We start from the raw sequence: 24,303 nt of genomic DNA on the forward strand, positions 1-24,303 counted from the left end.
GTTATCCGTAGACAATTAAAATAAAAATAAAATGAAAAATATACATCCAGACCAACCCAAATAACGCATTGAGACGTTTAAAACTAGTAAATATATAATTAAGTAGAAAAAAGAGGAAAAAATAAAGTGTATCATATGAATTATTGTGACCTTAATAATGCATTCGGTTCTTTCCATCAAAGCACCTTTAACGGCAGCACTCAATTTGTATAATGAAATTATAATTATAAAAAAATATTTATATTTATGTTTCTATACTATGCTATTGAAATAGAGAACAAGGGCAGCACTCCCACCCGACATTGGGCACGCGTTTGGGATGTTTCTGTACTATGCTATTGAAATAGAGAACAAGGAAAGCGCTCCCACCCGACATTGGGCACGCGTTTGGGATGTTTCTGTACTATGCTATTGAAATAGAGAACAAGGGCAGTGCTCCCACCCGACATTGGGCACGCGTTTGGGATGTTTCTGTACTATGCTATTGAAATAGAGAACAAGGGCAGCGCTCCCACCCGACATTGGGCACGCGTTTGGGATGTTTTAGTACTATGCTATTGAAATAGAGAACAAGGAAAGCGCCCCCACCCGACATTGGGCACGCGTTTGGGATGTTTCTGTACTATGCTATTGAAATAGAGAACAAGAAAAGCGCTCCCACCCGACGCCCGTGCTCTAAAGATTGCACGTTGTTTAATCGAATTACGATTAATTTAGTACAAAGCGAATTGTATAGAAATTGAGATATCATATTGAAGTAAAGTTAAAATATCTCCTAAATTATAAATTAAATTGATGGAAAATAAAGTTTTTTTTTCTACTGAAAACCGACGGTAGTTAGCGATGTAGGATAAAGTAGCAGTGGAAGTTTTCTTTGTTTTCTTTACTTGGTTGAAAGACGTAGAAGATGCGGTGGCTTGCTGAGTGCACTTACAAGTGCATTATTTAAAGGGCTTAGATTGAATTGCTTCCCTGACGTACAGTAGATTCAATTTTATTATAAAATTCGGTTTTTGTTTTACAAATAGTATAGATAGGTACTTCATCTGCATATATATTATATAAAATAATGTCGGGGTGAGGGTTTTTTGACCTTTAAAACAAGAGATATATCTCCGTGTACATTACAAACCACTGCCACCCCCTTCCCTCACTCCTTGAAGCAGATATTTGATACTTCTTGTTGAAGTTTTACTACATTGACGATTAAAACAAGAGGGGATGTCCACTGTTTACATGAAATTTCGAAAAACCACCCACCCCTTCCCAATAGAAAAGTAAAAGAATTATAAATAACTGTCTACATAAGACTTCAAAAAATTATGCATGAAGTCCAGGAAATGCCGGTGACTTTAGCTAGTGTATTATATTTTAAGATAGTTTTCGGATCAGTTCAGTTTTTTTCAACGAAATCGTTATTATGATTTAAAAGCAAGACAATATCGCAAGTTTTATTGTCGCAAAACCGGAGAACCATGTAAGAAAAATTATTTTTCAGCATAAGACACAGAATATTTTGGCAGTAAAAGCCAATTGATTCGCATGCTTATAACCGCGAGCCAAGAGTTTTATGTAAAAGCGTTGAGATTTTAATTAATAAACACGATATTCGATATGCGAACCAAAAAACAGTATAGCACAGATTTAAAACTATTTAAAAAAAATTGTTTTCGAAACAAACGTTAAATAAACAAAGTAATTTTAAAGTTTTTACATATAATTACTAGGATCGGTACTAACAACATGTCTCTGTGAAATATATATAATTACTATGATTGGTACTAACGACATATCGCTATGAAATATATAATTACTAGGATTGGTACTAACGACATAATTCTATGAAATATATAATTACTAGGATTGGTACTAACGACATATCGCTATGAAATATATAATTACTAGGATTGGTACTAACGACATAATTCTATGAAATATATAATTACTAGGATTGGTACTAACGAAATATCGCTATGAAATATATAATTACAAGGATTGGTACTAACGACATAATTCTATGAAATATATAATTACTAGGATTGGTACTAACGACATGTCTCCATGAAATATATAATTACTAGGGTTGGTACTAACGACATTTCTATATGAAATATATAATTTGTAGGATTGGTACTAACGACATGTTGCTATGAAATATATAATTACTAGGATTGGTAATAACGACATGTCTCTATGAAATATCTGGAGTGATAATATATTTTATTGTTTGTTTGTAATGCTTTGTCTGCTAATTCACTTTTTAAGATGTCTTCTTTAAAAACTAGTATTTACCTTATTTTTTGTATTATTTTAAAACTTTTACATATTTCATGATTTAGTTTCTTGTATTGCATCTCTACAGTAACTCTTTTAAAATAACTTAAATTTATATTTGATATTGTATCTACACTTAAATCATGGAAATAATATAAAAATATTTATAATACCCACACTCAGGCTTCGCATTCGTGGGATTTTTTTTGAATTATGTACATTTATTACAATATTTTATATACATTTTTCAATATTTTATGTAACTATCCATGTATGTATAAAAAAAATTCAATAATAAAAAAAAAAAAAATAATAAACATTTAACCGGGCGGTTTTAGTACCTACAAAGATAAACGATATATAAAAACATGTGGTGTCTAATACGTGTATGAGTGTACACGTATATGTACACCTATGTTAATTATAGTTGTGAGTGCGTATTGATTAAGTTGCCAGTAATGTTTTTCATAGATGACAGCAGCGATTAAAAAAATATGTCGAGGGTTGAGTTGAGGCAAATGATTTTTGCTTTATACCCAAAGCCGGGTATATTTTTTGATTAATTTCAGTTGTTTTAATTTCATTTTCAATTTAAGTTGACTCTTTTAAACATCAAACATCAAACGATTCAAAATTTAAAGAGAAAAGCGTTTTCATAAAAATGATGGCAGCATTCATAATATTAGTTGAATGATATAATGAAAAGAAGAGATTTTTGCATAGTGACAGTGGATTTATCTTTTAGATTCATGTCAATTATTAAGCTTTTAATTTATTCATTAAATATTGCTCAGTACTTTATTTTATTGGAGACCGCCGTTACACCTTACGGTTATACATATAGATTAACTTTCAAAGGGCGAATCGATTGTTATGCGTTAAAATGTACCATATACTTAAGTACCTAATGAATAAAGGTAAATTCAATTTATTATGAATTATTATTGAAGCCGATAAACCTTGAAATATCTAATTATTTTAAAAGATAATTTTTAAAAACTTTCACTGAAATGTGAAACTGATAAATACAAGAATATAATCCCAGTCGCGATCGTTACCTTTTTATACTTCTACCATAAAATAAAAAAGGTACCGGTCGCAACATGGATTATTTTTTGAGTGTTTATCCCTCTCATATTTTATTGCAAGTAGCTAAAAATATCTTCTTCAATGATTAAAAGGTATATTTTTATTAAAAATACCCACAATCCCAAATCCTTAATATGAAACCAAATAATATATTATAATAAAACAAATAAAAAACTTTATTCCACTTAATTTTATTTTGACCGTAACCGGTTTCAGCTCGTCAAAGCCATCTTCAGACTGGTTATTAAATTAAGTGGAATAAAGTTTTTTATTTGTTTTATTATAATATATTATAATGGGATTCCACCACGAATTATCGGTCTCAAAAATAGAAATATGAAAAAATTATCGAAAGAAAACCATGTAACATTATGTACATCTCTAAAATATGCCAGGTTACTTAAAAAAAATAGTCAGAAGAAATAATCAACTTTTGCGAAATTCAAGTTAAAAATAAATCGTCCCTAAATATTAAAAGTTTTCAAAAACTTACGTTTACGTTGGATTTTTGTATAAATTTCACTGCCCTCTTCAAACACTGTGAACCAAGTTACGTAGCAGTATTAGAAACGCGATAATAAAATAAAAATTGAAGCACTGAGCGGCATATGTTTGTGTGCGTTTCCATCTAGTGGCATTATAGTCTTCCGAGACATGTTATTTTAGCGGGGGCCATACATCACGTCTATAGACGTTTCCAAGTATTGCCTGCGCCGTAAATTTGGAAATATTATCTCTGTTTTCCTGGCATATTCCCTTAATGTGCTCCCCGTACAACCAACAACATTCAAGAAGTACGCACTTCAATACATTAAACGTTGATTGATATTAAATACGTCTCTTTCGTTTGGCTTCAAGTGCCTTTTTATCAAATGAAAAGCGTCTTTAGAAAATTAACCTGACTCAGTTTTTTAATAAAGTGGGTGTAAAGAAAAAGAGAAATATGAAAAAACAAATTGCTTTTGAAGTTGAAGGAAAAGAAAATTGTCAACGATCGGTAATTTATAAGTCTCAATATTCTTTACTGTTGGAAATTCATTTGATATTGGAAAAGCAAAATAATTATATATTTTTTATTATTTATGCTCATGAAATATAAATCGTATTCCCACCACTCCATTCTACTGAAAGGGTTAAAAGTCGTGCATGCTGATTAGTTTTTACTTAAGATTTACCTCACTTATATGATCGTAGTTTGTTTTAATATAAAAATGTGATTGAAAAGTTCCACAGTTTAGTAAAAGAATACAAACACACCATTACAATTTAGTATACCCGACGACCGATGAGTAGTCTCAACTGCTCCCTGCTAACCGGAGCCAGTGAGACTATGGCATCCCCTACTGAGGTATGTTGTGAGGCTGAGGGGTATGGGCATGGAAAAGTTCCACAGTTTAGTAAAAGGACACAAACACACCATTACAATTTAGTAGAATACCCGACGACCGATGAGTAGTCTCAACTGCTCCCTGCTAACCGGAGCCAGTGAGACTATGGCATCCCCTACTGAGGTATGTTGTGAGGCTGAGGGGTATGGGCATGGAAAAGTTCCACAGTTTAGTAAAAGGACACAAACACACCATTACAATTTAGTAGAATACCCGATGACCGATGAGTAGTCTCAACTGCTCCCTGCTAACCGGAGCCAGTGAGACTATGGCATCCCCTACTGAGGTATGTTGTGAGGCTGAGGGGTATGGGCATGGAAAAGTTCCACAGTTTAGTAAAAGGACACAAACACACCATTACAATTTAGTAGAATACCCGATGACCGATGAGTAGTCTCAACTGCTCCCTGCTAACCGGAGCCAGTGAGACTATGGCATCCCCTACTGAGGTATGTTGTGAGGCTGAAGGTAAGTGGGGAAGGGAAAGAGGAAGGTGGGGAAGTACCTGGCTATTCAGATCTAGGCACTAAACACGGCTAAAGCCATTTGGAGCAACGTTTCAATTCTGAATGGTGGTCTTACACCAGGGCGATACTGGTAGTATCTTCCACTCTGAAAGGAAGAACTAACTGATATAAAATATTGCTAATTTATTAAAATTTTTTCAAATTTTTCGCTTTCCTGTTATAAACAGAATAACAGACCTTTAACGAATTTATTGATAGTTTTCCTAATAAACTTTCAATAAAACTCTAGTGTTTTATCGCGATGTCGGAACACGTGTTCATAAATTTTTTTATATTTTCGCTTTTCGTCATCTATAATATTATTACGCTAGTTGGTTTTTAAAAAAATACCACTCTGCCCCTCAATTTTAACCAACCGCAAGGTTCATTTCGGTTTGCAGGCGACCGGATCCAAAAAATAAGATTTTAAAATTAAGACCCGATTTCATACAGAAATAGGATCGCCACATATAATACGAGATTTCTTCAAAAACATCGTTTCTGCTCATATAATTTTTGGATAATATCGAAGAAACTATGTTTTAGAAAGTTCATAATCCATTGGATTAATTACATTACAATGAAAATTATCCACAATTACGTGATTATATTTGACGTTTATAAAAAATCACGCGTTCCTTCAATATGGCCGATATGCACGGCGGCTATAAATGATTGGCGCGAATTTTTAAATATGCAGCTCACAATACACATAGTTAGGCAAAATTACTTGACCATTAAAAAGCGTTTAATAAGAAGATTTCTTCTGGAAGCTTATCACTTTGTGATGGCATTATTTCTTTTTTTAAAACTCAAATAACTTTGTTTACATCACTTTATTATATATAACCACTACATGTTTCATGAACGAAGTTCACCTCATCAAGGGTATAGACTATACACTGAAGTAAAAAATTAAATATAGATTACAATTGGAAAGAAGAAGTGGAAGGAGGGGGAGGGGTAAGACTGGGCGGAGTTTATCATCATATTTATATCCTAAGTGAAGTATTTTTAGACCTGAATTTTTATCGAAAGTTTGATCATTATTCAAAAGATGATTTGCAAACTCAGATTCACTATTTTCATTTAGAGCACTGAGATGTTCTTTAGTTCTGACATCAAAGATTCTATTTTCTCTACTTTTGTAAAAGAAATTACAATGATTATTACCCAATTGAGTTTATAAACTCCTGATTTTTTTGTTTGATTTTCGCTATCTTTATTATTAAGAATATATTTCTTCATTTTGTTATTAGTGTAAAACGCCGGTTATGGTATGGTAGTACCAGGAATGTTTTTATACATAATTTTAGAAGTATCGTTATCCACAAATAGAATTCTGCGCCATTGTTTATTTCTATCTTTAGAAATATGGTAAATATAACGTTTGAAAAGAATACGTATAATTTTTTTATATAGTATTTCAAGTATCAATTTATTAGAATAACCGTTATTAAATGCTATTTGTTCTATGAATATATTGTTTTATGGTTTTATGGTCTTTGTTTTTTTCAGGTCTTAAAATACTCCACACAGGATATAAAGCATCGCTAATAAATAATTTTCAAAATTTTAGAAATTAAAAAACAAATTAATATAAAAGCAGATACAATTAACAAGATTTTTTTTTATAAACTCTCTTTTAAATATTTTCCCACTAAACTGGTCTTACCCGTCTAACGATATTGTAATTCCTAATTCTTATAAACCCAGCCTACTCTTACCTCTCCCCCCTCCTTCCACTTTTTTCCAATTGTAATCTTTATTTAATTTTTGACTTCGGAGTATACTTACTCCTGATGAGGTGAACTTCGTTCATGAAACATGTATTTTTTGCATATAATAAAGTGATGTTAACAAAGTTATTTGTTTTTTAATAAAATAAAGTTTAATCGGATAACATTATTTTATCTATTTCCGTTGTATATCAATGCATATGTACACAATCGAATCTAAACATTGTATTTATTTATTTATTGGACAATTTGCATAGCGCCGCTTTTGTGAGATATCACCTCAGGGGCGCTATATTGTAATAATCTACCTTTATATATAGATATTTACTCTCCTGATGAAGGTGTTTATATAATCTAACTTTAAACTTCATTAGAAACAGTAACAGCTCTAGGTAAAGAATTACCATCATTTGGAGTAAACTTAACACCTTTTAATTAAACCGACTGCTAATCTCATCGCACAATTACCCTCCTTTTATTCATAAACACGGATACAATTAATCAATATGTAATAATCTATTATTTCAGCCAAATTTGTCATAACTATCTTTAATTGTTGTGACAAACTATACGATATTGATTCAACTTGTAGACATTGAAGGTTGTAACACATATTTAAGCACTGCAAGTCTCCTATGAGCAAATTATATAAGATACGATAACAGTTAATATCAGTTGTTGAAAAGTAGTCAATAATAGTGTTTCATTTGAAATAATCCATCACAAATACGAAAAATTTCATTTATTCAAAAAACTGTCATTCTTATTAAGCCTAAATTGAGCATGTTATTATTAATTAACTCCTTCCTGTTCCGTGTTTTAACAATAATATACTCACCCTCTCTCTGTAAATGACCTAATATCTACCTATTAAATGTAACTGTTGTTAGTATCACTTAAACTGGGCGATGCCAACCAAGTGCCGCCTGCAGGGCCTAGCAGCAAAAAACCCAAAAGGGTTTTTAACTGCTAGTTGATTATTATGAGGACAAATTTAGTTGCATAAACACGTGTTCCGATATATTATGAAAGTACTAAAAGTTTATCAGGAAGCAGCCTGCAATAACGTTTTTAACAGTATTTTAATAATTTTAATAAGTCAGCAATATTCATTTATCTCAGTGCGTCATGTATTGTTATATCATATAACACGAGGACAGGTTTTTTCACAGGATTTGAACGATTCGTAAAATTTCAGAGTTAAAATTCAAGTTTTCTGAAAATTCTATTTAAAAGCCGTTATTATTCCATTATGGGCCAGTTGTGTAACGGAACTGAAAAAATAACAGAACTTGATTAGTACTTTCACTTCACGGAACATGAAAATTAACTTTAAAATTTTGGGAATTGTTCAAATTCTGTGAAACAACTGGCCCTAACAATCGCTTAAAGTACCCATTTAAAAGACATATAAGTGAATAAAGCTCCATCATAACAAGCACAAAAATGATATCGTCTTCTCGAATGATGTATTCGGTAATTCGTGGAATTTAGAGCCGAGGGCTGCGGCGGTTTGTCTTTTGCCATTTTTCCAGTTTGTTGGTTCGGACGTGCCCTAGATAGTAGCTTCTGGGTACTATGAGTATATAGATGGTAGACAATTCGATATCTGTGAAATCGGGGTGAAAATTAAATTACCTCGGAGATTCCCATCAAAGTGATATTTGTCCCGGAATACCTATTTGTGGTGAACTGTAAAGGAAAATTAATTTTTAACCGGTGCGGTGTGTAAGTAAAATTTTCCCCTTGACTCGTCTCTAAGACACCTTGCCTTGTACAAAAAGATTATTGCTTGTTGGTTAAATATATACCTTTTCATTCACAGTGAGTGCACATTACTATAATATCATTCGAAGTGACTAAAAACGTCAAATTTAATTGCTTTGCATGTGTTTTTTTTAATATGACATGAACGGAAATATATTTCGTGAAGATAGAGAACAACAGAAGCATGCTGTTTCCTATTTTTTTCTTCCCCGTCTGCTACCCTCTCTATCATCCTTCAGATTAACGTTTCCCAAAGGGAAAACAATGGGAAGACCAATCCACCATTATCATAAGTTTTATCATATTACGGGTCTTCACTTTTTTAATAAAATATTATTATAACAATGGTATTCTTTGCATTTTAAAACACGTACCGCTGTCATTTTCGTATGGTTTCATTTATTTGAAAAAAATACGAGTATTTGTAAAATATATATATATGTTTTCGTTTATCTTACGGTAAACAATTTTTTTTATATTATTTTCATGAAAAATAAACAAACAGAGGAACGTCAATTTGGAATAAAACATGTCAAGTTCTTCTCTTTTAGTTTGGGAAACTACAAACCGAAAATGTGAAACGAACGTGACGACATAGAACACTCCACTCGAAAGCCGTACATCCTCGACCTTCCTATGTGGAAATGTAGACTCCGTAGAGGCTATTATTGTTTGTGTCGCCGGTGAAACTAGACAGAAAGTGGCATCTCGAGGCACTCGTGCGCCTTGTTAGGGCTCGCACGGTGAAATGACCTCTACGGACAAAAGCTCTCAGCGAGAGTTGACATCTTTGAATAATTACTTGCAAGCTCACTTCAACAGAGTTTTTTACGGCTTAGAAATGATTTGAAAAATTTTATGAACAAATTCTTCAAAACATGTATTTTTCATTGACAATCGCTAAAAATCACCTCAAAGGCGCTGTACAAACATATTTATTAAATAATTAATACCATGACTATCGATTTAAACAAGTGACTACATCTAAGACTTATATCTAGTGACTTATGACGAAGGCCTATAACTACTGTCTATATATATATATATATATATATATATCTACATATTTAAATGTATATATATATATATATACATTTAAATATGTAGAAACTTACAGGTAACATTCAAATTAACAATCTTATTTTACTAGCGCCAGAAGAAGAAGGAAGTTCTATAATATTAGGGTGTTTTTGTAATTAATTTTAGAAGACGGGTGCATTTTATTAGTGATTTAAATACAAATAATTTCCTCATAAATATTCAATACAATGTATAAAATTGTGAGCATGACACCTGGAATGCAAAAACATTTTGATCAGTAAGTTCTGAAAAATAGAAATATTTACATATTTTTCTGCTGAGGCACCACTATTCAGAAAAGCAGGATATAGCTTATACTCTCAGCATCGCTCTGCTGAGGCACCAATATTCAGAATAGCAGAATATAGCTCATACTCCCAGCATCACTATTCAGAATAGCAGAATATAGCTCGTATTCTCAGCATCACTCTGCTGAGGCACCACTATTCAGAAAAGCAGACTATAGCTCATACTCTCAGCATCGCTCTGCTGAGGCACCAATATTCAGAATAGCAGAATATAGCTCATACTCTCAGCATCACTATTCAGAATAGCAGAATATAGCTCGTATTCTCAGCATCACTCTGCTGAGGCACCACTATTCAGAAAAAGCAGGCTATAGCTCATACTCTCAGCATCGCTCTGCTGAGGCACCAATATTCAGAATAGCAGAATATAGCTCATACTCTCAGCATCACTATTCAGAATAGCAGAATATAGCTCGTATTCTCAGCATCACTCTGCTGAGGCACCACTATTCAGAAAAAAACAGGCTATAGCTCATACTCTCAGCATCGCTCTGCTGAGGCACCAATATTCAGAATAGCAGAATATAACTCATACTCTCAGCATCACTATTCAGAATAGCAGAATATAGCTCATATTCTCAGCATCACTCCGCTGAGGCACCACTATTCAGAAAAGCAGACTATAGCTCATACTCTGCTGAGGTACCACAATTCAGAATCTAAACGTTGCTTAAAATGACTTCCTTGTTTTGTGACTTTCTCTGAAAAGCTAGTTTTATTGTAAAATATCGCGAAGATACCTGAATCAAATATAGTAAATTAAGTTAGTTAGGTCACCACAGTAAATATACAAAAAATAGCAATGATTAAAGTTGAAGTATTTCTAACTCGATTAACCGTAAGTTATTATCTAAAAACGACCGAAATATTGTTTTTATCGTTTTCAATGTTTATTTTATTTAATTTCCGAGAACTTATATAATTCATCACCCTCGCTGATATCAAACTTTTGATATATTTTAACACTTCCGTATCAGTCTTTTGCGGAAAGTTTTCCTTAATAACAGAACTTTCTGGAATAGTTTAAGAAGAACTTCACAACTTTATTGATAAATACGAAACTTTCACAAGTGTAGATAAAAAAACTTTCAGAAAACCTATGTTTTTATTGCCCTGCTATAAAATTGTATTAATTTTTAAACGTCATTATGAATAATCGTCATATGTGATGTCTGAGGCAATTACCTACATGGATTCTTGAGCAACTAAAAGCCCAATCCTGAATTACAGAGACACTCTCACAGCCGCTTTAAATTAAATTAAACGGAGTGACAGAAAATATGAATTTATTATGTTTAATCGCGTGATCTCACCCATGCAGTTACGCATTTTCACCCAGCGAAACAAACCAGCTATTTGCATGATATATATATATATATATTTTTTTTTTTTTGCAATCGCCACTAAGCTAAGGTTAATAAATAATTTGCAAAACTTGATTCGTGTAGTCCTTTCCTATTCTATCGAAGTCTATCGATCTATTGGGTGCAACGGCAAAACGCTAGTAATAATGAATAAGCCTCCTTTCTTAATCTATTGGGTGCAGCGGCAAAAACCCTAGTTATAATGATTAAACCTCCTTTCTTAATCTATTGGGTGCAACGGCAAAACGCTAGTAATAATAATCAATTTTTTTTTAATCCATTGGGTGCAACGGGCAAAACGCTAATAATAATAATGAAACCTCCTTTCTTAATTCATTTGGCTCTCGTGATCTCCAAATCACCACTGTTACCACCAAATTATACAGGCACTAAAAATGTTAATGTCAAACTGACAAGGCTCTTGTTACAAAAAGCACATTTCACTCGTATATAGCCCGTGAATACCAACTCTCGCGTCATAAAAATCTTGACAAGTCTCAACATAAAACATTTCTCTCCGATCTGGATTTGGCTTTATTCAGCGTTTTAAAATAGCTTTCGGGCGAATATAAAATATAACTGATTACTAGAGAACCCTTCTAAATTCATTTAGGGAAGTAAATATTACGCCCTCTGGTTCGGGAGATCGCGAATTCGATTCCCGTGGCAGGACTGTCTGATGTGGATGGTTGTTTTCGGCCAAACTTAAATCTAGAGCAAGGAATTTCAATAAATAATTGTAACGCTATCGTTAATCAATGTCCATTGTTTTCAAGTCTGCGTTCTGAAAAAAATACAAAATATTTTAAAATTACTCACCTGTGCTTTCACGGCTGAGAGATGAATTTGTGCAACCCTCAAGTCAAACTTTTTCAATGATATATCTTCCTGAAATGGAAAAAAAACCAATCCCACATTAGCAGTTTTAAACACTAAGAATATCTTGAAAAAAATATCGAAAATTAATGGTGTAGTAAAATATCTAATTTGCAATGCTCGTATTTTGAGATTATTATATCAATCAGATTTATTTTAAATATATGCTTGAAGACAATTCGGTGCACCCGCCTACAATGAATCCAAAATCCAAAACCAGCAAATTGGCAGAACATGAAGAGAGAGGTTTGATGTGAGAAAATTGCACACAGAACAAAGTTAAGTAGTTCAAATTGTAGTTCTAAAAAGTAATTTAAAACCATTTTCAATGCAAAATTTTACAGAGGTAACAAGTAATCATTTGGAAGGGGATATGAATCGTTTAGGTATAATACTGCCAGTAACCTATAAATCTGGGATTGAGAAGAAGAAATGAAATATGTATCTACATTTATTCAAGATGGTCGTTAGGTTGATTATTGTTCAACCTCATTAAACTGAAAAATAATCACATTTGGAAAATGTGTAGCAAAGACTAGATATTTGTTTGATTAAAATATATTTCGGACATTCATTCATTTCCGGGTATAATTGAAGGGTTCGGGAGCAAATAATGACAACCCTAATTTTTGTCAAAATTGAGTTGAGTATGGCAACCATCTATGGCAACAAAATATAAGCCACCTGTCTATCTAGCAACCATCACATTTGGTTGATCAGTTGGATCCCTGGACACTTATCTAACAATCATCGCATTTGGTTCATCAGTTGGATCCCTGGACATATATCTAACTACCATCGCATTTGGTTTTTGCTTGGATCACTGGACACATATCAAACAACCATCGCATTTGGTTGATCAGTTGGATCCCTGGATACTTATCTAACAATCATCGCATTTCGTTCATCAGTTGGATCCCTGGACATATATCTAACTACCATTGCATTTTGGTTGATCACTTGGATCCCTGGACACATATCAAACAACCATCGCATTTGGTTGATCAGTTGGATCCCTGGACATATATCTAACTACCATTGCATTTGGTTGATCAGTTGGATCCCTGGACATATATCTAACTACCATTGCATTTGGTTGATCAGTTGGATCCCTGGACATAGATCATTCTTTTATTCGTAGATTTATTTGAAAATATTTTGGAACAAAACAGTGTCATCACTAAAATGGCGATAAATGAAGCGTAACACGCGGATAGCAGGAACGAGCAGGATACTCAATTTTGACAATAACCATTGATTCTCAAGATTGCGGCTGAGAAGCAGACTTTATTTTATATTGCCCAGGAGGTAAGAAAAATATTCGTGGGGTTAGCTTTTTATATGAGCATAGTGCCAACAAATACTTTTATTTACGGGCATTTTAAATTTGAGTTGTTACTAACTATTAAAGAAGGTTATGATGTAAGTTAATGTGTTACGAACTTTTTTTAGACAAATATGTTTGTATTATATATATCGTACGTTTTTTGATTTATGAGTTAGGCCAAATTTTAATATTGATTTTTCAGAAAACGATGGTTGGCGCTATCTGCACCCGAGCTCATTAGCTTATACTTGATGTTTAAAATAATAAATCAAATAAAAGTTAGAAAAATCGTTTCAGAATGCATTTGTTAAAAAATAAGTTTCAGCGAATGAAAACTAACTTTTTGCTTGTTTTCGGCGTTCCCCGTTCCTTTGACACTAAAGGGTTTAACTATTCTAAATTAAACGTGTTTATCATTTTAGGCAGGATCAAAGGGAATGCGACATCGCTTACGATTAGCGAAACGCAAAATCGGAATATTCATTTCGAAATGATAGATTTTTTTCACGGAGGGAGGGGTAGACATACAATATTCTGTCCCAGATGGGGAGGGGGATGATTGAACAATTACAAATATCATTCGATATTTACTTCACTAATTGGACGAAGGGGAACTGGAACTCTTTCATCATTCGATTCTACGATTTTTCAAAGGGCTGAATGAGGAGCGATTTCTTAATGAAATGGAAAAATATTACTGAGAATGCTATAAATATATTTTCTCAGTATTTAAAATAATAGATAGGAACCTAAGTAATGAGATGGTATAGATTATTAAAACAGAAGTCAAATTTGTATAAATATATCACGTTCCCAATTAGTTCATTGTTGAAAAGTGTAACTGGGTTATGACGAGTTAAGGATACACCAAATTAAATTAAGAAATTTTAGCAACTGAAAAGCGAAGTAATTTTGTCAACAGCGTTGAAAACAGATTAAACTTTCGACCTATTCGCGGAAGTCTCGCTTAAACAAGTGAAATTCAACAAAGGGACTCATTTAAAGTTTTTGTTCGCGACCCAAAATGTTTCGCAGAATTCTTTTCAAAGAAATCGTAAAAGGCCACATAATGATGAATAATTAATATCAGATTGTGCTTCTCCTCGATTTAAATTCATATGTTTGACTTTTAGAAAGTCAAAGCAGTAGATGCAATATAGGGAGAAGAAAGTATTTACCTGTAGCTCATTTACTTTATTATATAAATGACTTTCCAGCGAACGTTGCTGCATTCTGGACATCGTATCCAACGTATCCTGGAAAATAACAAACAAAATTAAATAATTATTGACAGGTAACACACTGTTCATATACAGCAGATATCACGAGTGTATGTCTTGTTTCTTAACAAGACTGGAGTCGATGGATCAATTACTCTGTTACACGACTTCAGTTCAGACTTCAAAAGTGGTTTCCGATCTCTACGGCCTCTTTAGTCAACCGACAACAGGATATCGTGGGTTCAAATTCCTGCGCGCAAGTAAATATTATTAAAATAATTTATGTTGTTTCACAATTATTTAATTTAAAATGTTTAATGTATATTTATGGCACAATCCGGAGTTAAATATACTCTTACTAGCGCCCTAGTGTAAGATGACTATTCAGAATTAAAACTTTGCTTGAAATGACTTCCTTCATGTTTATGACTAGCTATGTCTTCCCCACCTCCTTCATTTCCCACTACCTCCAGCTTCACAACAACCACAATTGGGGATGCGGTAGTCTCACATAGAGAACAGTTGGGACCCTTGTCCGGTATTCACATAATTTCACAATACATGCTTTGCTGTAATTACTATATCCGCGTGCTCTGTACATGATGCTCCGCTGTGAACTATGACATCGATGAAGCCATCTGGCCAGAGGTGGAGATGCAAGGTGACACTTGTCAATGAAAGGCTTAAAGAAAGAATAAAGCAGAAAAAACTTTTCTATGTTTTTAAATAAATAAATATTAATTTATTCAAAGTTCCAATCAATGGCAGACAATTTCCAAGGATATCAATTTGAATACAAATGTTAGTTCAACAAGGTACATGGGTACAAAAAGCTAAAATTTATTCGACAAAAATCCAGGTTATGGTGTAAGGCTGTATGTATATAAGTAAGTATTGCCTTTCCTTAAGTAATAGGCAAAAGAGACGTAGAACTTTCCCGCATGTTTAATAGAGCCCGTAAATGAAAGTTTTGCAAATGATACATTTATTGCTTTTACCTGTAGCTGTTTTATTTGAAGTTCCAAGTCTAAGGCTTCCTTCTTCAAAGAGTCGTAATTGGACCTTATTTGCAATGGTCCCAGTCTCTCTAGCACCAGTTCGTCCTTCAGTACCGGGGGAACATTGTCCTGAATCGAGAAGGAGAATCGTTACATCTTTGTTATATCACAATAAATTTATTTCATACTATATTTTCTCACTCGATATTTAATGGTAAGTTTAAAATTCATATTTATTTATTGTCTCGCTAACAGAATACATAATATAATTATAACATTAACGAAATATATTTTCAAGATGGTTTTAAGGAAGATTCCAACAGTAGGTGAGCAGTGAGCACACAATTAAATACTATTTTCTTTGTGCAACGATAACTTCTATTGAAATTTTCAATAGTTTTGATGTACCAAATGAACAAAAAATATATGCTACCAATATACTATTGAAAATATTTAAAAATTCTGAATCCTCTACATCTTCATCAAACGAGGTCAAATCGCAATGAAATAAAAAAAATATTCCAGGTAATAAAACCACATTCGGACAAAGAAATTATATTCCCCCTGATATAAAGCAACATTTTTTTTAATGATTACAAATCAAGAACAAAAATCTGAAAGAGATTAATGAAAAACTCTGGAAAAACATTAAAAATGACATAGAATATTAATAAAACAGAAATGAATAACTTGAGTTCGCCTCAGCACAGGTCACCCTAGTGAGGAGGACTAAGAAATACAATTTATGATACATATATTTAATATTATATTTTGTATGTACAATGTTTAAATTGCCTCTAAAATACTAGTATAAACAAGTCCAAAATTAAATATGAGTAAATACATACACACATTGTATTGTGTAATACCTTACATAACTAAGCAATATCCAAAACTAATACTGTTTAATGTTTCCACGTAGGCACCTCGATAATATATAGTGACAAAATGCGAAAGTACTAGGATTTTTATGAACATTCTTCCGACATCGTGACAATATATTTGTATTTTACTAAAAGTTTATCAAAAAACCTATCGATTGATTAGTTAAAGGTCAGCAATTCCGTTTTTAACCCGATTCAATAATTTGAATAAGAAATAAAGGCCCTGAAAGATATCGTTTTTCTCAGATCTCTTATGTAGAGTTAATGTAAAAAAATTGGTACAAAAATTAATAAACTTAATTAAGAGCTGTGCACGAAACTTAATTTTAGACCGAAAGATATTTTTTAAATCAAAATATGTGGCAAATATTAGCTCTAGCGTACTGCTCTTAATTATTTAAAGAAAAGTTATCTTATCTAATATTATGGTGACACATGATTATTATAATTCCTTGATGTTTTGGGTTTTTCACGAATTCGCGTTAATTAATCTATTTACTATCTATTCATTCATTTTCGGGAAATCGACAGTTTACATTTAATCAGTTATTACATGAGTACATAAGTATTATATAGTAAAATGATACCAATTATGGATTTCCTCCTTGTGACTTTAACTGAGACAGCATAATATGGAATAAGTTATTTAAATAAATTATACAAAAAAAAAGATTATATAGAACGAAAAATTTACAAAACAATATATTTATAGCCATGGAGTATATTTTGTGATATAAATCAAATCATAATAGAGATATAAACAATAAACATAAACATTATTCACAAAACGTCAGAGAAATATTCTTTTATTAGAAATATTATTTGAGCAAATGAGTATTACAATTACTGAAAATTTAGTTAAGATTTTTATTTTTATTTAAGGTTTATAAATATTGAATGTAAGATGAATGAAACATCATTATTTTCAATTCGTGTTTAATTTAGTTATGGAGAGAAGACATAGACTGAGCTTACAAATGTCGCTGATTTTCGATTTAAATCTTGACACATTGGAAGCCATATTAGTTCGGCACTTTTTAGGTAATGTAAATAAAGAGTAATCATAACTTATGAAAAAGCTAGTATTCAAGTATTCAAAATATTTTATAAATTTGTTATTTATGTATTTTGGCTTTCACCCATTGAGGGTGGTCTTGGCCATATTAGGAATGATTTAAGATTTTCACGGCCAAAAGTGTTGTAGTGATTTGTTTTTTATTTACTTTTATTTATTATTCATTAACATTGGGCTTTTACAGAGTAAATTGACAGTTTATCCTGAGGTGATATCTCACAAAAGCTTCGCTATACAAATTATCCAATAAATAATAATATGTATGTATGTAAGTGTAACATAATACATGGATAATAGCATAACTAAATACAAAAAATAAATAAAAATCAAACGCTAGTACTAAGATTAACATAAAATCCAAAAACAGAAATATTGTAATAAAACAAAGTTTCAAGTACAAAGTAAGTATGTACATTGTACATTCGTACATGCATATAATTATTCACGTTTGTTGCAAAACCAGCAAGACTGAAAAAAGTAAAATAATTTACTCGTAAAGTAAATAGAAAATAAATATATACAATATACTGATATGTATTATAAAACAAATGTTAAAAAAAGAAGAAAAATAATGTCTGTAGTCTCTATAGAAAAAAAAAATACGTACCACCTACGGAGGTAGTTTAAAATATAGGTAATTAAACCATAACAAATAATTAATTTCAATTTTACAATTAAGTATTGTTTGACGTCAAATTGTTGTTAAAATTAACGATTGTTAAAAAACTGTGGTTTATTTATATAGCGGAAGGCACAACTAATTAGTACTTTGTTACAGAACGAATTTCATCAGTAACTAACATATTAACAAAAAGATGCTGAGGCGGAACAAAAGGTATTTGTCGTCATATTTTAGTAATTTTTTCAACAATTGTGATTATTTTTGGGTTATTTCTTTAACCATATTTACGGAGGCGATTGAAATCCACAGAAATCATATAATTATGAATAGGGACGACGTCTGCCAATTAGAGATTTGATAATTTTGAATAAAAATAATATATCAGTTAAAACTCTTCTATCTTCTATAGAAAGTCTGGTTTCGGTACGTAAGTTATTATTTTATTTAGTAAGTTATTTTGGGGTATTATGCCGTGTTGCGCTACCTCCTTCTTTAGCCAACGTTTCGGACAGCATTGCAGTGTCCATCATCAGGGCAGATGTGTAATACACATTACACGAGGTAGCGCAACACGGCATAAAACCCCAAAAACAAATCACTATAATTGGCCATATTATTTTTGTTAGTCGTATTACTTGACAACAATATTTAATTTTTAATTTCTTTTATATTTTTGTTATTCTGTTGTTTTCAATTGTTATTATAAAGATCAATAGGACGTTAATAAATAAATATTTCATGAGATATAATAAGTAGGTACCTACTTTCTACTCTGTGTATAATACTGTACACAGAGTAGAGAGTATGTACACTGTACCTGTACATGGCATTTTATCATTCAGAATACACGTTATTGCGTTTCATTTGATATTGTTCCATACTAACAAACATTTTATTTTATTCTCCTAAATATCTAGAGACAAATAGTAATAGCTCCACATGGAACATAATACTGTTTATCAAAGATTCCACAGAATACAGATTGAAACAGAATTCAATTGAAATTGAGACACTAAACTCAATAACAATGATTTTCTAAGCCGTTGTTTGTAAAACCTGCTCGTTTCCAGCTATTACTTTTATCCATTAAAATTTAAAGCCCTGTTTTATAGATTTTCTTTCGGGGTATAAATGTGACCCCACCCACGGAGGTAGTTTAAAATATAGGTAATTAAACCATTACAAATAATTAATTTCAATTTTACAATTAATTATTATAAGTATTGTTTGACGTCAAATTGTTGTTAAAATTAACGATTGTTAAAAAACTGTGGTTTATTTATATAGCGGAAGGCACAACTAATTAGTACTTTGTTACAGAAAGAATTTCACCAGTAACTAACATATTAACAAAAAGATGCTGAAGCGGAACAAAAGGTATTTGTCGTCACATTTTAGTAATTTTTTCAACAATTGTGATTATTTTTGGGTTATTTCTTTAAACCATATTTACGGAGGCGATTGAAATCCACAGAAATCCTATAATTATGAATAGGGACGACGGAGCTAAGATTAACATTTCTTGGTATCCAGTATTAACCTCCTACACAAACATTAAACGGAAAATCCACACTTATTCGTTTAACGTAGATTTTTATTTTTTATTTCCAGAAATTTTTTTTTTTTTTCACCTAGTTAACTAGAATTTTAATTCAATTGCATTGTGCTACAGCACGATGTTATTCATTTTCAATGTGTGTTATCGTATTGTCTTACTTTTGAATGTGTGTTATCTGTGTGCTATATTGTCTTGTACTTTTGAATGTACGTTATCGTATTGTCATTCAATGTGTTAGTGTTCTTGGGACGCTTTAGTGAGTTCTATGATTGTATGTAAGAGTCTGTTATTTATTTTATATAACGGGAGACTTATATTGTGTTATAATTGTATATTGAGATGGAACCTGCACACAAGCAGCCACGTGGCAGCTTCGTGGGACTATCTATACATTGTCTAAAAAAAAAAAAAAGTGTAATTTTCAGTCAATAAAGGTCAGCTTAATAAAAAAATCGCCTACAGCACGGTATCACTTCTATGTGGAGAAAAATGAGTTATGCTGATTTATTGAAAAGTTTAAAGATATTTAGTCATCCTGTCAAAATTGGACTGTTGGTATATCGGAACACGTGTTTATCCACCTAACTAACTAACTAACCATCTCCGCAGGGGTAGGCAGAGAGGACGGACCGCCAAACAACTGGGTCTTGGCACACACTTCTTGCCTCATTCACATTCATACATCGTCTCATACATACTCTTCTATTATTCTGAATCTTGACATGACCTGACTTCAGTATCTGATTCACTTGATCGTGCCATGTCTTCCTCGAGCGTCCCCGACTTCTGCTACCATTCGTATTTACATCATATATCCTCCTTACACTCCTATCTTTGCTCATTCGCTCTACATGCCAAAACCATCTATGCGTCCCTTTCTTAATCTTACTCATTACGCTTACATCAGCCTTGCACTCTTTGCGGATTTCCACATTCCTCACACGATCAAACATACCCTCACCACACATACGCCTCAGGGATCTCATTTCAACAGTATTCAAACTACTTTCATCCTTTCTTTGCCAGTTCCATGCCTCACTTCCATACATCAAGGTAGGTACCAGCACTCCGTTGTGGAGTGCTAACTTCGCTTCTTTGGACATTTTTTTGCTAGCGCCAACTGCGTTCAGTCCTCCATTAACGAAATTACCTGCATTTACTCTTCTTTCAATATCTCTGTCAGCCTTCCCATCTCTCGTAAACATACTTCCTAAATACACAAACTCATCCACCTGCTCCAAGAATTCCTCATTCAAAACTATATTGCACACTGTTTTCGTACTCTCTCTTTCAAACACCATTACTTTAGACTTACTTACATTCATCATTAACTCATTCTTCATGCATACTTCGTTCATCCTGGATACGAGAGACTGTAGATCATCTATACTATTTACAATCAGCACCGCATCATTAGCATACAACAGGCAACATACTTTCAGATTACTCAAATTTGCGCCCAATCCCACCTCTTTCAATTCCTGCATACAATTATCCATGTATAGATTGAATAACCACGGTGACATTACGCAGCCTTGTTTAACACCTTTTGTGATATCAAACCACCCAGTAAAACCACCGTTTACCCTAACATATGCAACGCTTCCCTCATACAGAGACGCAATTGACTGAGTCAGATTTGCATTAACTCCATACTTGGACAACACCTTCCATAGCTTTTTCCGTCGACTCGTCGTATGCTTTTTGTAGATCTACAAAGGCACAAAACAATTCTGGTTTTATGTCAGAAACTTCTCAGTGAGCATACGCAATAAGAAGATCTGGTCCATGCACCCCCTTCCACTCATAAAAGCACCTTGCACATCCCATATTTTATCCTTTGTTTCATTTCTTACTCTTTCAATCAAAATTCTACCATACAGCTTGCCAACTGAACTTAGCAGGCTAATAGCTCTATGATTCCCACATTCCATTCGTGACCCTTTACCTTTGTATATTGGCATGATCACAGCCCTTCTCCTATCTAAAGGCCCTGCTTTAAACATTGATTGCACAACCATGTGAAAATTATACGGCTACCTCCTTTAAAATATTCAGCAGCAATATTGTCGAAACCGACAGCCTTACCATTCTTCATACATTTAATCGAGCTTTCTATCTCATCTATGCTAATTTCGGTAACATTCACTCCATCATTGTTCTTAATATATATTAGGACGAAATGCTAACATGTTAGGACTTTTATGAACACGTTTTCGGACATCGTGAAAAAACGTTGGTATTTTTTAAAGTTTTTTAAGATATCTATCAATTATTTTTTTAGGATACAAATATAACAGGAAAAAGAATAATGTGAAGAGATTTTTAATAAATTAGCATTATATTTATAGGGAAAATTTCTCTGTGTCGATACATAAAACACACATTTCACCACAATCTATGCATCTGTCCTGATAATGCACACTGTAGTCCGGAACATTGGCTAGAAGGTGAAAGGTCAACACACAGCATAATAAAAAATAAAAAAATAGTGACGATAACACTATTGCCCATGAAAATCTAAAATCATGTCCAAATAACGTTTTATTCCCCGTTTTTTATTAACGTTTTTTCAGAATTGGAACTCGTACAACATAATACAACCTGAAACTAAATGCATCAAAAAGAAGGAATAATTCACAACAATAAGATTATAATATAGACAAAAAACAGTTATAAAAAATAAAAGAAAAACCACTGAACATCGAGAGACATCCCCACCCTCCCACTTTCCTACCTGATAATTTGACAGTTACGTGAGAAATGGGACTTGTTCTCCGCCACCTTCTATATATCTCTACCTTGCGGTAAAGATAGATACGACGCGACGTGACAAGTTAGTATTTGACAGTTAGAAGTCTGAGATTTTTTGTATGCTACCAGGATTAGCTTATTTGAAAAAAGTGTGCTAAAGTTTAAGCTCAGACTTACGGAATTCAATACTTCGTTTGTGAGAAAGCAAAAGAAACAATGCATGATTTATCTTAACTACATTTAATTAAATTGTTCAATTTATTTGAAACATTATTAGCTCTTTATAATGAATACCATAATTTAAGAAAAGGTACCGTTAATTATGCAAAATATTATGGTTTAGCTTTAAAAACTACATTCAAACTGTGTGTTTTGAAAAAAATGTAGAAGACAGAAATTTAGAAAAAAGTACATATAGTATATAAAGATAGTTGCCAATAAAAATGTGCGGTGAAAAAATGAAGACAACGTTGGTAGTTCTTATTCGAAGTATGATACAGTTAAAAGTGACCGATGAGGATAGGGTCCCATTTTCGCAGTTGGTAGAGCATTGTCCCGGAAAGACAAGGGTCCTGGGTTCGTGTCCCAGATGTGACCGTTTCCTTTTCTGATTTTTCTGTTTCAGATTTGCGTTTAAGAATCACTAATATTGTCTTCAATATTTAAAAGTACTTTTATTTGTCAAAAAAGCTGACACCTAACTTCTCATCTCGTTTATACGATAAAGAATAATAATGATAATTTCCAGAGAATAAACATTAAAAAATTAGACATTTTGGATTCATTGTTTGTCAAATTTAAACATTGATATAAATGAACGATCAAATAATTGGGACACGCAATGAAATCAGTCTATCAAAAAAGGCAAGTGTTCCGTCATGCCGATTTGCTTTTGACAGGCCGTGTGCTGACCAATAGTATGGTCAGATTTTGAACTGTACAGTTTGAAATCACGCACGTCAACTATAATCACGGAGTGCCGTGAGCCGTACAATTGCATCGAAACGTTCGTCGTGTCAAAACCAATGTGTGTACTATCGCCGGTTATTTATCGGAATAATCCCTTAAACGTATTTTATCCCAATTATCACAATCCAATTCAACATAACGAGTGCTACCGTACAACGATCACCATTCCAGCGCTGACAGATGATTCTCGAGATGCAGATTTCGTTCGCCACCCGGTAAGCTGACTGTGAATTAACCTTACAAATTGTGTTATCGCATTCGCCTGTCATAAGCCATAGGCGTTATCCATGCTTTATATGTGTGGAATAGCCCTTTGAAATACGGCTATCCCAACCCTTGTTCGTTCCTCGAACACAAAGACAATACGCAAAATGGTTAGCTATACAAAGTGATGAAGTATTATAATGCACTGCACCAATTGTTAGATTCAAGATATACTCGTATTGTAGGCACATTAATAATGTACAAAGGACTAAAGATGTATGATGAAATGCCTGAAAGTCTG

The 24,303-nt window shown here is 32.7% G+C and overlaps 1 protein-coding gene across 3 annotated transcripts in view; it reads right to left on the reverse strand.

Annotated features, from left to right (window-relative positions):
* The window catches only part of Stacl (SH3 and cysteine-rich domain-containing protein), a 350,766-nt gene that overhangs the window by 73,417 nt on the left and 253,046 nt on the right, over positions 1 to 24,303 (reverse strand). For all 3 annotated transcript variants that reach the window (XM_089634833.1, XM_089634823.1, XM_089634843.1), the window contains exons 10-12: positions 15,937 to 16,065; positions 14,897 to 14,974; positions 12,335 to 12,403 (exon numbers count right to left, since the gene is read on the reverse strand). In XM_089634833.1, coding sequence (XP_089490959.1) covers positions 12,335 to 12,403; positions 14,897 to 14,974; positions 15,937 to 16,065 — 276 coding nt within the window. The remainder of the gene's footprint in view (positions 1 to 12,334; positions 12,404 to 14,896; positions 14,975 to 15,936; positions 16,066 to 24,303) is intronic.

This window comes from Hesperophylax consimilis, chromosome 1, assembly GCF_061612785.1.
Source record: "Hesperophylax consimilis isolate HC1 chromosome 1, BYU_Hcon_1.0, whole genome shotgun sequence".
Lineage (NCBI taxonomy): Eukaryota > Metazoa > Arthropoda > Insecta > Trichoptera > Limnephilidae > Hesperophylax > Hesperophylax consimilis.